Below are 13,654 nucleotides of genomic sequence, written 5' to 3'. Positions count from 1 at the left end.
CCGGCTGAAAGATGGAGAAGTGCAGCTGAAACTGCTGCTGTTAGTGGTGAGATCCAGACCTAGACTTCCTTGGATGTGAAACTGTTTTAAAGGTTAGAAATTACATTTTAGCCTTCCTAGGCCATTAAGAAGTAGAGATTATTATTATATTTTGTTTAAAAGAAAGTATTAAAAAAAAAAAGCTGTAGTTATTTTTTATACATCAAATGTAATACTGTCCATCTCTGCTTTTACCCAACAGTGGTGTTGTACGTGTTCACAGGACAGCTCATTAAGCCAGAATTGTGCCCACAGCTTAACACCAAAATAACTAGGCAGCTGGACTAATGACAGTGGTCTGAATGTCTTGCAAGAGAGGTAGGCTTAGCAACAAGGAAAGCCTTTGCTGGGTAATGGAGAACAGTAACAATGACAGGAAAAGCCTTGCCAATTCATTGCCCTTGCTGTCTTTTTTGCTGTTTCTGGAAACCCTTTGTTATGGGTTTCAGTCTCAAGTGGAAAACTTTAGCAGTGTTCTGACAAAGAGCCTGAGAGCAGCAGGTAAATGTTGAGAATCAGTCAGCTCGGTGTGCTCATTGGAACTCTCCCTTCTGGCACTAAACTAAGAATAGGTGGCTTTTGTGGTAAGTAAAATAGAAATGGTCTAAAAATGATTGTTCCGAATAGGAAAATATTAGAATTGGTTGAAAGCAGTATAACAGCTATACAGCTTCAGGCTTTTAGCCAAAAAATGTAGGTAGGTCTTATTCAGGATCGTTGAGTTCAGATATTGGCAAATCCAAGAAAAATACAGAAGCTTGTAAGTCTTGGGAGCCGTGGGTAACACTAACACTGAACTGTAAACAGACTCCTAATCAAAATGGATGAAAATATATTCCATCACTCCAAAACAGAATAAATTTTTATGTAGGAGGCAGTACTTTTATGGGCTGAATGTACAGATAAGAGTAAAACCCATAAATTTTAGAAGTGCCTAGTGGATTGAGTATTCTTAACTTGAAAAAAACAGGATGCTTTCTCCTAAGTATTTCACTTGGATGCTACTCAGCACTGCTGAAATCAAGGCAGAAGTTTTAATACTTTTTTAAGAATCCGGTTTAAAGCTCTTGGGTTTTTTTTAAATCTTTGATTTGATTATATTTGTTTATTCAGTATTTACTGGAAAGAGCAAAATATTCCATAATTGGTTGTATTGTTGAACTTTACTTGCTGTAAACATTATTTGCTTATCGTAACAACTAAATACTGATTCTTTAAAAAAAAAAAAAAAAGAAGAGTTGCTGATAACCCTCTTTCCAGACCAACATGAAATATGGAGTTAATTTTTTAAAATAAATAAATAAAGCTTACCTAATCCTAACGTTTTTATGACTGAAAAATACTGCTTTGGTGTTCTTTTGTTCTGTAGTTTTCCTTTCTAGTATCACTTTACCAAGAAAGACTTTTCTTTTATGCCTGTAGCTTTCTCAGCTGTTGCTGTTTCCAATACAACTTAGCCAGCTACTCTGCTGCTGCCAAAGAACAGTGTGTAATGTGGAAAATGAGCCATAATGCACTCTTCTGGTAACATAACTGGACATACCATTTCACATGCAAATTGGCTCAAGTGATGTCAGTTATTTTTCTCCAGATAGTACCAGTTCTTTCTACATCTGTTTCTCTGGCCAGCGCAGGCATCTCTGCATGTGGGCTTACATCCACCTGATGAGACATTGCCAACTTTGCACGGGGACTACTGGCTTGGAGACCTAATGTTCCTCCAATTGGACATTTTATCTTTCCTGTTCTGGACGGGATAGTGCTGAGCTGGCAGACAAGATTAAACCACGTGCTATTTAAACCTATAGCCAGAGTACTTTCTTCAGCATGTGCTTTCTGTTTTGCAGTTGGAAGCAGGCAAAAAGGAGAGCAACAAGTAAGAGCTGTTGGAAAAGAGAAATGCGTGTATTTCTTTTGGCAAGGAAGGCACTCCACAGTGAGTGAGAAAGGGACATCGGCACTGATGACAGTGGAACTTGATGAAGAGAGAGGAGCACAGGTGAGCTTCCTGCAGACCTAGGTAGCAGTCCTGGTAAGACTTGCCTGCCCAAGTAGCCACTAACAGTGTAAACGTGGGTGATCTTTTTTGCCTCCTCGTTTTCTGTAAAGGTTGTCTTGCCAGTACATAAACGTGGGTGATCTTTTTTGCCTCCTCTCTTTCTGTAAAAGTTATCTTGCCAGTACAAATAGCCAGCCCTCAAAATTGCTTTTGGCTTTATTCCAACTTCCACAGACACATAAGCTCCTTTATCGATTGTCATTCCCAAATCCCACTTCTAAAGATGATGTTTCTGAGAATGGCTGAAGAAGAATGTCTTCCCTCCTCTCCCTGCAGGAATAGGTGAAGCACAGTTAAACAAATTTGTGCCTTCCCTTCCATACATGTTCAGATAACAGGACTGTCTTCCTAGTGCTGAGAATAGAAGCACTTTCTGCCAGGCCAAGGCGTGAAAATACATTTGAAATTTTCAATATGTTTACCGTGTAATTACGGAGTAGATTGCCTTGTTTTGCAGAGATTCTAGCAACTGCAGATAACAGCTAGTTTGAAGCTCAGAGGACAGGCTAGCTTGCTTTGTCTTTAGGTGGAGTTAGGCTTTGCTGTGGCTTGACTGTTACCAGCACAAAAGAAGGGAGATTTAAAGTTCGTTTCTGTACCTCGATAATGCTGTAATTAGTTTTTTAACAGCAGCGTAGACATGACCAGTAAGACAGGAGTTCATAGAGGAGACACACAAATGCACTTGACCCAGAGTGTGGGATGCTGTGCAATGTAGCTGATTTAACAATTGGCTACATCAATTTCGTAATCAAAATGCAATGTTTAATGAGCAAAGAACATGCATGTTGTCATGTAAACCAGTTCACAGCAAATTGTGAACCTACTTCAGTTCCTACAGTATCTCATAATAGTTTCAAAGAATATCTGACAAGATAGCCCAGTCCTCTAAAGAATTCAAATAATGGTTAGTTTAAACTAATTTAAATTCGTTTATTTGGTATCCCTTATCCTCTGAAACTCTTGATTGTTGGATTCCAACAGAGGTTTCTTTTAATATGCAGGTCACATATGAAACCCATTGCATGCTGATATATATGGTAATTTAAACAACAGTCAGCAGTTGTAAAGCCATCTTCATGGGTGGCCATAACTATATAATTTTTAATAATCCATAGAGACTAGTTTTCCTGAGCCTGTATACTTGCTTCATTTTTTTAATGAAGAGTGGTGCTTTCAATTTCCAGGTACAAGTGCTTCAAGGGAAAGAACCGCCATGCTTCCTGCAGTGCTTCCAAGGAGGGATGATTGTGCATGCTGGAAGAAGGGAAGAGGAAGAAGAAAATGCACAAAGTAAATTACTGTTGGTTAAAAGCTTCTGCCCCAAAATCCTTTTTTACCTATTGTGAAGGGCTTTGAATTCAGTCTCAACTACCATACTCTGTAGAAAAGAGAAATGAATGCCATGAAACCCATGAGACAGCTTTGCCATGCTTTGTTTCAAGGTAGTTTTTCTTCTTTGACCTTAGAATGGATTTTGTCACCGTAGAGCAAGCTGACTTTATTGTATTGATATGCATATAAATGGTTCTAGTTGTTTTTTTTAATTAAGCAAAGTGCCTGTTTGCTTTAAAATATGTTCTTTTCTACATAGTCTGGGCAAAAGAGTATTTTTATGACTAGTTCTCCTGCTCCAAGGAGAACTCTAAGCTTTTGTTACCCATTCATTACTTTTAGCAGTATATTCCTTGAATGCTGCAGTTCAGGTAGGAGAATTTCAGTGCAAGTGTAGCTTGGACATGTTCCAGTTCGTATCTGAATGTGACCTCCTTTGCCTAAGGTGCACAGGGGAAGAGGAGCTGAGTAGAAGGACTACTGTATTTGTTTCCCTTTTTTTTCTGTATGAAACGGAGCAGAAACTTGACTCTTCTGCTCTGTTAAGCTCTTCAGCTCTTAACACTTGTACTCTTGTAGCAAGGTTTCATAAGGCATCTCTTCTGCAACAGGGTTTCTCAAGTAGCGTTAGCCAAACCTGATGCTTAGCTAGTTTATTCTGTGACAGTATAGGCATGCGATATGTGAAATTCATCCAGTATGAGAACAGCTGTTCCAGAGCAGAGGTCTTGAATTTTCAATCCCATGTGACTGTGTAATACTGCTGCACTGTTCCTGTCTGCTCCAGGTGACTGGAGGCTATATTGCGTGCGAGGAGAAGTTCCCAATGAAGGAAACTTACTTGAAGTAGCATGTCACTGCAGCAGCTTGCGTTCCCGGACATCCATGATTGTCCTCAATATAAATAAAGCTCTTATCTACCTGTGGCATGGCTGCAAAGCACAATCTCACACCAAGGATGTAGGAAGAACAGCAGCCAATAAAATAAAAGAACAGTGAGTGTCTGACCTATATTTTGGAGATGTTTATACAGGCTACCAATTTACTTAAAATAGACTGCCTCAAATAAAAGTTGAAATAAATAAAGCTGTCCTCTGAGTACAACTGCAGCGTGTGCATGCTTGGTAAGAAGGAGGAATGTCGGGTAGTTGATTCGGTGGAGTGGGGAAAACAAGTGTTCTGCAATCACTTACTTAAGGTAAAATGCACTTATTCTTCCTACTGTACTAATTACAGTTGCAAAAAACTAATCTCTTTCCATTTGGAGGAAGATGCTGAATATCTGAATAGCAAACTAAATCCCAGTTGATAGGAGGATTAGAATCAAGCCTTGTGAATAAGGAAGAGGAAATTAATTTGGGAAAGCATGTGAGGAGGACAGCAGTAGTTACAAAAACAGGCAGTGAGAATCCCTACTGAGACCTCATGCAAGCATCTCCTCCACTCTGGGTATGTGACTCAGAAATGGTATGAGAATGGTTGCTGAAACTCTGTATCTTGTTTATTGATAATTTTTGTCATCATTTTCAAAAAGCCTATGTTGACATGAAGTGTGCAACAAGCCTATAGGGTGCTTTTGGGTTCTAATAATGCGAGTGGCCAGCGGGTTTGTGTTAGCTCTGTTTGGGGCAGTAAAGCTGGGTTCACTCTCCTTCTTTGTGTTTTGTAGATGTCCACTGGAGGCAGGGCTGCACAGCAGCAGCAAAGTGACGATACATGAATGTGATGAAGGGTCAGAGCCCTTGGGATTCTGGGACGCACTAGGAAGGAGAGATCGAAAGGCCTATGATTGCATGTTGCAAGGTAGACCTGCATTCCTGGATTTGGCACTCATATTTTACTGGTCGACGGTACTGTGAGATTTAATGTAAAGCTTTTGAAGAACTTCTTAGTAGTTGAGATGATCCCTTCAGAGAGGTGCTTCCAAAAATCAACTGAGTTAAGTAATACTGTTTTAGAAGGAAAGTGCTGGAAAACGAAGTGTTTCATTTTGTTCTCTCCCCCTTCTGCAGCCCCTCTGTATTCATGCAGCACAGAGCAACAGTTAACACTGTTACCAACACATTTTGCTTCTCTTCTGACGGGATTTAGGAGGCAGTTCTGCACGCATTCTTGTCCAATCTTTGCTTTGAAACTGCCAACAAAGGTAGCGGGGGGATTGATTTACCAAGTGGAAAATTTGTCAGCTAAAAAGTAAACTCTGAGATGGGCTTGCTTCACTTAAGCTGCAAAACAGCCAGTTATGAAATGGCTGATAGTAACTAGCCAGGATCAGATTCAAACTGATGGCAGCCAGCCTTTTAGCTCAAGTTCTTCACAGCTGTTGCTAGTCCCCCAGGACACCTGGGCATCTTTCTTGATTTTTAAAAAAACAGAGAATTTACAGTCACTCTAAAAGTTGATATTTTTATTTTTTACATTAATCTCTGGCATTTTCTATTGGAAATCTTCTTAATTTTTATTCTTTAAAGATCCCGGAAAGTTTAATTTCACCCCCCGCCTGTTCAGCCTCAGTAGTTCATCAGGAGAATTCTCAGCCACCGAGTACATTTACCCTTCAAGAGACCCTGCTGTCATCAATTCCATGCCATTCTTGCAAGAGGACCTTTACACTGCCCCACAGCCAGGTATATGCTTTAAAATATTTAAGTAACAAGAAAACAGATAACTGTATCCTGCATTGGGCAGTGATTCAGTAACTATAATCACTTTTAACTTGATTTATCGCAGGAAAATGTGTGCATGTAATGCTTATACAGCATTAAGCAATAACAGTAATTTTTCCATGCTAAAGATGCTGAGAACTAATCAAACTTACATGTATCCCAAAAGCTTGCTATAAAAATACATTGTTTATATCAGAAAATCTGAGTTCAGCTGGATGAATAGCAAGAAGGTATTGGTAAGCTTTGAAATGATCCTGTCCTGATGCTGACAAGCATGTAAGACTGGGGTTGTTTAGGGAATTCTGAGAACTAATAAGTGGCTGATTATGGATTTGTTATTTTTTGGCTGTGTAGCACTGTTCCTTGTTGACAATCACCATGAAGTGTACCTGTGGCAAGGCTGGTGGCCTGTGGAAAACAAAATCGCTGGATCAGCTCGAATCAGGTGGGCTACAGACAGGAAATGCGCCATGGAGACAGTGCTCCAGTACTGCAAAGGTAACAGATTGCTGTGCCTGGCTGTTCTGAGTGTGTTGTACCTTTCCATGCCTTACTGTCCCAAGCTGAAAGGTATTCAGGTGCTTCCCCAATGACACTGATAAACACCAGTGTATTTGAAGATACATTCTCTGCTCTTTCTTAGCAAACCATTTGTGTTGTAATGGCATTGTTCCCAAATTGCCAAGATACTCTGCTGACTCAATTCTCAGAGGAAAGGCTTCATTTCTCTTCTGTGCCCCCACTGTGGGAGAATAGTTCAGACACTAGACCCTAAAAGTGAATTCTGAGAACACAGCCTCTTGAACCTGAATGCTTTCTGTCCAGCCTGTTTTAGATTTCATAAGCTTCTGTGTATCAAAAGACTGAATGAAGATAGTTTGCTGATGTAACTGGGTTTTGATTTAGTGGGAGAGGTGGAAGGACTTTGAAGATCGAGAACAAGTCTTACACGGAAACAGGTGGTCATTGGAAATGCATTTCTACAAGACAGTTATTGCTGCTCGGTGTTGCAGTGATTCAAGCTGCAATTGATGATCATGGAAGAGTACACTGACCAGATTATTTTCTGCACGAGTAGAGTTTCCTTGAGACACTGTAATGCTTTCCTCTCACTTCATCTAAGGTTATGTGAGGCTGGGAACAGACCTTGCATCTTCTGATGGAGGATGAATAAAGAAAGGTATGGGGTTACCATCCAGGAAAGAGGGCATAAGTAACAGCCATGTTCTGTTAGTTCAGAACAGTGTGAATAAGTCACTAGGACTTAATTGGCGCAAACTGTGCCCTCTTGCAAGGAAAGCCTGATTGCTATGGACCTTCAGACCTCATGATGCCACTGATTTCTTCTGTAGCAAATAAACTTTACAACTGGTGACACAGCTAGTGGTATCTGTCATCTTCTCCCATAGATACTTGTATATTTGAAGAGGGAAAGTGATACCTTTGTTGGATTCCACCCTTACGAGGATAAGCCAGTCTCTCCTTCCCAATCTGCAGGTCGAATAGGAGTAGGAGCAAGTGTTGTGTTTCTACTCAGTTGCCTCATGTCACTGAGGGGAGGTGGTAACACCTGGCACAAGACAGCTGAAAACCAGTACTAGAGACACTGAAACATGACCTTTAAAGGACTTCATTATTGCTCTACACGGTTCATCCTCTGGTGTCCCTGGCACTGCCCTGCCAAACAGCAGCATTTGTTTAGGAATGGGGTGCTACAGACAGGGCAGTAGTTGGAAGAGTCTTTGGCAGTGACTGCTGAATTCCTAAAGAAGAGGCCAGTTACTTGTTCTCCATCACCCCCGCCCCCAGTTTTTACAAGTCCGAAGGAGTGGTAAGATGCATTTCTTTGAAATCATTTCATACAATGTGCTTCACAGCAGAAGTGAACATCAGCTTAGAGGAACAGAGCCCCATGCAATGAAGTGCCCAGAGTTGCTCAGCAGGCTAGTGAGAGAGATGGAAGTAAGAACCCCGGTCTCAGTGTTCCTGATGCAGTGCTGTAATCTTCTGGTAATGAAAATCATGTTTTCTGGCCCCAGCAGAGATGGAATCAGATACACATGCTGAGGTTTGGATACTTTTCCAGATTTTTTGAAATTCATAGAGTTCGATGATGGGAAAAGGGATTAATACCTTCTGCACTGGATTGAATTTGCTGCATCTGAGTTTGATGCATGGTGGAAAGCTCTTCAGTGACTCCTTATGAATCTGAAGTTTAGCATATGTATCATAGGACAAGTTTTTTTGCTGGATGCTCACTTTTTTACCACTGGCCGTGACTTTGCAGCAGTTGTGGCTTTATCCTCTTTGCCATGGGGTAGTTCTCAAAAGCTTTGGGCTGTGTGGTTGGATAGGTGCAGAGCAAGTTTGTTGCTGTTAAAGACGGATTCTACTTCTACTATTTCTATGCTAAAGCTGATGTGAACTTCTTTAGTGGTTTTTTACTGTTCAAACTATGCTGTTCTGGTGATCTATCACTTTCACAATCTGGGATTCTGTCAACCACTTCAAAATTTCATTGCATCAAGCTGTCAGGGCTGACTAGCTCTTATGTGTTGTTACTTATCAAGGTAGAGAAATTGAATTTCAGGAGATACCAATGCTGCTGCAATTATTTTGACTACCAGAATATAGTTGAGTGATCAGAAGCATTAAAATGCTTTTCTCTTATTCTTCTCTCTCCATTTCTTCCCTTGTCTATGTCCCTCTCCCTCGTTCTCGCCCCCCCTTATTTTTTTCTTTTCGTGGCTTGCAGTGTTTAACTACATGATGGTATGAAAGAGATTGATTAGCAACTCTGGATATCCCTTGAATATACCTAGCAGTTCTCCTTGTGCATAAATCTTATTTAACTTGTCAAAATGTCTTGAAAGTTTTTCTGTGGTTTTATCTGCTAAATCAGCAGTCTGGAGAGCTGAGCTGCAGACTGCTAGGAAAGGAAGAATCTGGTTAGGCCTTCAGTGATTCTTAGTGAGGAGATCAGCTTGTGCTGCGGGCAGAGTTCATGCAATGAAAATGTTTCTCCACTTACATACAAATTCATCTTACCTGTACTGGAACATTGCCAGCAAATGCCACTCTCCTTTTATTTCTTGGCTGAGTTACTGACAGTGGAGCAGCGCAACTAGAGCAAATTCACACGTTTTTTAAATGCAAAGTTTTTAAGTGCTTGTTGAATCATTCATGGTAGAATGAACAAATAAACCACAGTGAAAATATGTGGAAGAGAAAGCTTAAAATAAAGTATTCAAATGATAAGTCTCCTGTCTAAATTGTTTAGTGAAAGCACTCACATTCTACTACGTTTGTTAGACTACTTTACAGAGCTTTTATCTCTAGTATTCAGAGTTTCATGTGCACATATTCTCCCAACATCTGATTTAAAGCCAAACCTGTAATGTTCAGATTTTGCAAAGCTAATGGAACAACAGTGTCCAGCCAGGCTCTCCATTTGCATTCAGCACAGGTGTTGCATCAGTTCCCTGGGGTGCTCCTTGGCAATGGGGAAGGAGGGGGCTGTGTTCTGTGTTCTTTTAGACCCTCCTTCCTGAGAGCCCACATGCATCAAGTGCAGGTAGGGACTACAGTAAAAAACAGCGTCTTCTGTAATGGATTTATACGCTCTGAAGGAAATCTTAGTGCATTAAAGATGCTCTGAGATCGAATATAGGGAATAACAGAATTTTGCAAGAAGCAGTTTTTGGGAAAGCTACAGCCTTCAGAAGTGAGGTGGTGTCATGTTGCTCTGTTAGTTTCACCTGATTCTGGACTCTGCAACATCTTCCAAACAAGCTTTTCCATTGCCTATTTGGAAAAAAAATTTGATTAGACTGAGTTGTTTGAATCCAAGTAAGATGAAGGTACAATATTTTTTTGGATGATAACTCCTCCCAGTCCCTGACTGCCTGTCTACATCTTTCCAATAATATTTGGAGTTTATCAGTGCTTTTGAATCCGTGGGGAATGAAATCACTCAACCAGTAAGGCCTTTTTTCACCAGTACTTAGCATAATGACTTTAACCACTTAATCTGATAAGGCATCACTCCTAGGCAGGGTTATGTCCATGTCCTATACAGTGTGCACAGATACATGCTTTAAAGAAGCGGAACTGTCTTCAAAATCATCAGTAATTACCATCCAGCTATTGCAATACCTCTGTTAACTTTCAGATGCCATTCCTTTGAATTTGTAATAACAAAATGATTGTGTTAGACCTCAATACCCCGAGTTAAGAACAGTTTAAACATTCTCACTTAAGCCTCCAAGCTTAAGCTTTATTTGCTGCTGGCAGGACACTTCTGCTGAGCATACCAGAAGGTTTCATTTACCTGAATTTGGCTAATTTCAGACCATCACACTCTGCTTACTCTATTCTAACCCTGTTTTTGTAAGATAAGAAATACATTGGGTTAGGAAGTAAATGTGGGGGATTTTCAGCATACATGGTTTGATCTTTGTGGTCAGATACAGTAAAAGGCAGATTAAAGAATACTGAAAAACATGTTAAAAGGTGCCATACTACATTAAAAAAAATGCTGGTGAAATTTATTCCTACTGCCTTAAATTACTTCAGCTTTTCAGGAACAATCAATTAAACATGCTTATGAGGTAGCTTTGGACAGTGGGTGACATTGCAAAATACGGTACCGTTTGTGATTTCTCTCTTTTTTTTGTGTGTTTTGACTATTTTTAGGAAAAAATGTAAAGAAGCCCCCCAAATCCTATCTAATTCATGCTGGCCTAGAGCCTCTGACCTTCACTAATATGTTCCCAAGTTGGGAACACAGGGAAGACATCGCAGAGATCACAGAAATGGTAAATCTTTTCATTGAACATACTGTTTCCTATTGCTAGTAATTGTGTCTTGCATTGTCAGTAACATTGTCACAAACAGCTTGTTTGTGCTGTCAAGCCCCAAAATCCAGAGGATGAACTTACAAAGTACAGTTCAGGAGTCTGCACAGGAGAAAAATAACAACATAGCTAAATCCTGACTGGGAGTATGGATATTCCTGGTTGTTCTTTCATGTAACTTCTCGTATTCTTTTTTGTTAAAACAGGAGGAAAGTGTTATCTTAGAAAGAGATGCACTAGAGTTTAGCAGAACAACTGTTTCAATCATGTGAAACAGGCAGCAATGTGCAGTTCTGGTCTGTCCTCCAGGCTCGAAGTGCAGGGGAGCAAAATGGCCTGCAAAGGATCAGCTGGCTCCAAGAGCTCCAGCATTGACTTCCCCACCTGGGAAGCGGAATCACAGCCAAATGACACATGACTGCTTTAAAAGCCTTCAGTGAAGGGGCATCTGAGGGCAAATGACATTTTCTGCTTTGTAAGTCTTCTGCAGCCATTCTTAGTGGAAAATGCTGGCTTCGTGACTAAACACAGAATTCAGCCTGTGTATTTTGAGAATACAGGATGTCCTTCTGCTAAGTGCAGATCTTTTTTAGCCATGAAATTGTTGTAGGGCAGGGCTGTTTGCCTGTGTGCGGACCTGGATGTATAGCTTTGTGCTCCGTGGGCCAGGCAGTGCAGGTTGATCCCGTGCCATCTGCAGACTGCAATGGGAGCCATTGGTGGTTTCAGCATTGTGATCCTGTTCTCTGTTTTCCTTTTCTCCCTACAGGATGCTGACGTTTCCAATCAGATAATCCTTGTAGAGGACGTCCTGGCCAAGCTGTGTAAAACGGTGTATCCACTAGCAGAACTCTTAGCTAGGCCTCTACCTGAGGGTGTTGATCCACTGAAGCTTGAAATTTACCTTTCAGATGAGGACTTTGAGGTAAGGAGAGAATAGGTGCACTGTTACTCTGTGCATGTGTGTCTAACCATGCTGTGAAGTCATTTGACAGTTCTGCTACTTGTAAGTGTTTTTACTAATGGCATATCCTTTCATTTTAAATGCAGGTTGCATTAGAGATGACAAGAGAAGAGTACAGTGCACTGCCATCTTGGAAGCAGGTTAATCTGAAGAAGGCAAAAGGACTTTTCTAAGTTGTGTTTATTGGAGTGACCGCTAAAGGGATGTCTGTTTTCACTTTCTATGCCCTTTAGAAGAATTGTACCCCACATTTACAGAATAAATAGAAATAATCTGAAGTTATTAGTGACTACCTATCTGGAGGTGTGTAATATTATAAAAGGCCAAGAGAGCTCTTTGGAAATGGAATTCAATTTTTACTCTTAAAGGTAATGTGTTTAAGCACTGCTCTCCTATGCACTTAAACAGTAGTTTCTTGAGCTACTGCTGCAGGTGTCCTTTGGCTATACACAATACTTGCCATTTTTGTTTTTGAAGAAGTTCTCTTTGTAAAGTGTTATTTTGTTAGTTTGTGGATTACAAAGAATTTATATTTATATAAACACATAGAACAAGTATGTATTTAACAATGCAATATATATTCACTTTCAAGACTTCCATGTCAAAACTACAGAAAAGTAGCTGGATGGCAGTTGCTTGTACTGAATTAGCTATACCACCAATATGTATCTCCTACGCATTCTGAAAAGTTTCTCTTTGCAATAGTTAATGAATTGTTCTCAGTGCTGCTTCAGGTGCTAAACTGAACAAAGCGTTTGTATTTATAGCATGGATTTCTTGAGAAACTATGCGAATCAACCTTTATACTTTATTATCCAAAAATGTATAGTGCCTTGAGTTTTGTGTACAGTTTATATACAAAAAAAAAGATTGGTCTGCATTTTGAAGATGGCTTAGAATGGTCTCCTATGTTACTTTTATAATAGTAGAAATAAAAACATCTCAGTTTCTAATACTTGTTGTAAACATTAAACATGTCTTTTGTGATATAAGAACCAAAAGTAAAAGCTTCTGAATAAACTCTTAGCAATGCTCTGACTTGTCATTATTTTATACTGTAATCTGTACTAAGTCATTGGAACCTTCCATAACATGGTATTTTATCAAAATATTTTAACCTTGGATATCTGCGGGTGTTGTACAGAGTTATAATTTAAGAAGCAGATAATGTAGAAAAAATAATCAATGTATGAGATAAAATTAGGTTGTGCAACACTTTAATGCTGAACGTTGGAACAGTCACACAGCTTCTATATCCTTTGGGTTGCCGTGTTTTATACATGAAACCAAAATTATTTTGCTGGTTCTCAAACTTTGAAAAAATCTTTTCAACCTCTGTGCAACTGGGAGTAAAACTTGAACTGCAAATGAGTATGGCATCATGTCCATTTTTTCAATAAGCACCGGAGTCAAAATCTTTTTCATTCAGCTAATTAGGACATTGAATAGAGTAATTGAGTAAAAATTTGCTATTGTTTGAAATGTTTTTCAGGTATTTGGCATTTCTACTAACAACTTGTGTGGTTCCCCTCTGGTAGCCTAGTGGATATCACATTTTCATTCCCGCCAGCGTAAGTTTCCTTCTGCTGTGCAGAGCTCCTCCTGCCTATGTAAAAAGTGATCACCTGCAGTGGTGCCTGTTGCTGCTCTTGTCATTCTCCTAGGCCCAGGGAAATGAAGGTATGATCTTTGAATGTGTGAGGTGTAGATTTCATCAAGATCTGCAGTAAATATT

At 39.9% G+C, this 13,654-nt stretch overlaps 1 protein-coding gene across 1 annotated transcript in view; it reads left to right on the top strand.

Moving 5' to 3' along the window:
• SVIL (supervillin) overlaps positions 1-13,283 on the top strand; it is a 107,233-nt gene extending 93,950 nt beyond the window's left edge. The window contains exons 32-41 of the mRNA XM_009572095.1: positions 1,153-1,194; positions 1,887-2,038; positions 3,286-3,391; positions 4,221-4,428; positions 5,103-5,236; positions 5,905-6,060; positions 6,454-6,597; positions 10,795-10,916; positions 11,725-11,880; positions 12,006-13,283. Of these exons, the coding sequence (XP_009570390.1) occupies positions 1,153-1,194; positions 1,887-2,038; positions 3,286-3,391; positions 4,221-4,428; positions 5,103-5,236; positions 5,905-6,060; positions 6,454-6,597; positions 10,795-10,916; positions 11,725-11,880; positions 12,006-12,092 (1,307 nt within the window). The 3' untranslated portion in view covers positions 12,093-13,283. The remainder of the gene's footprint in view (positions 1-1,152; positions 1,195-1,886; positions 2,039-3,285; positions 3,392-4,220; positions 4,429-5,102; positions 5,237-5,904; positions 6,061-6,453; positions 6,598-10,794; positions 10,917-11,724; positions 11,881-12,005) is intronic.
• Positions 13,284-13,654: the final 371 nt, after the last annotated feature.

The sequence above is a fragment of the Fulmarus glacialis genome, unplaced genomic scaffold (genome assembly GCF_000690835.1).
Source record: "Fulmarus glacialis isolate BGI_N327 unplaced genomic scaffold, ASM69083v1 scaffold16342, whole genome shotgun sequence".
NCBI classification, from domain to species: domain Eukaryota; kingdom Metazoa; phylum Chordata; class Aves; order Procellariiformes; family Procellariidae; genus Fulmarus; species Fulmarus glacialis.
The sequence above is the reverse complement of the archived record's forward strand: the minus strand, read 5'-3'. Positions and strand labels throughout refer to the sequence as shown.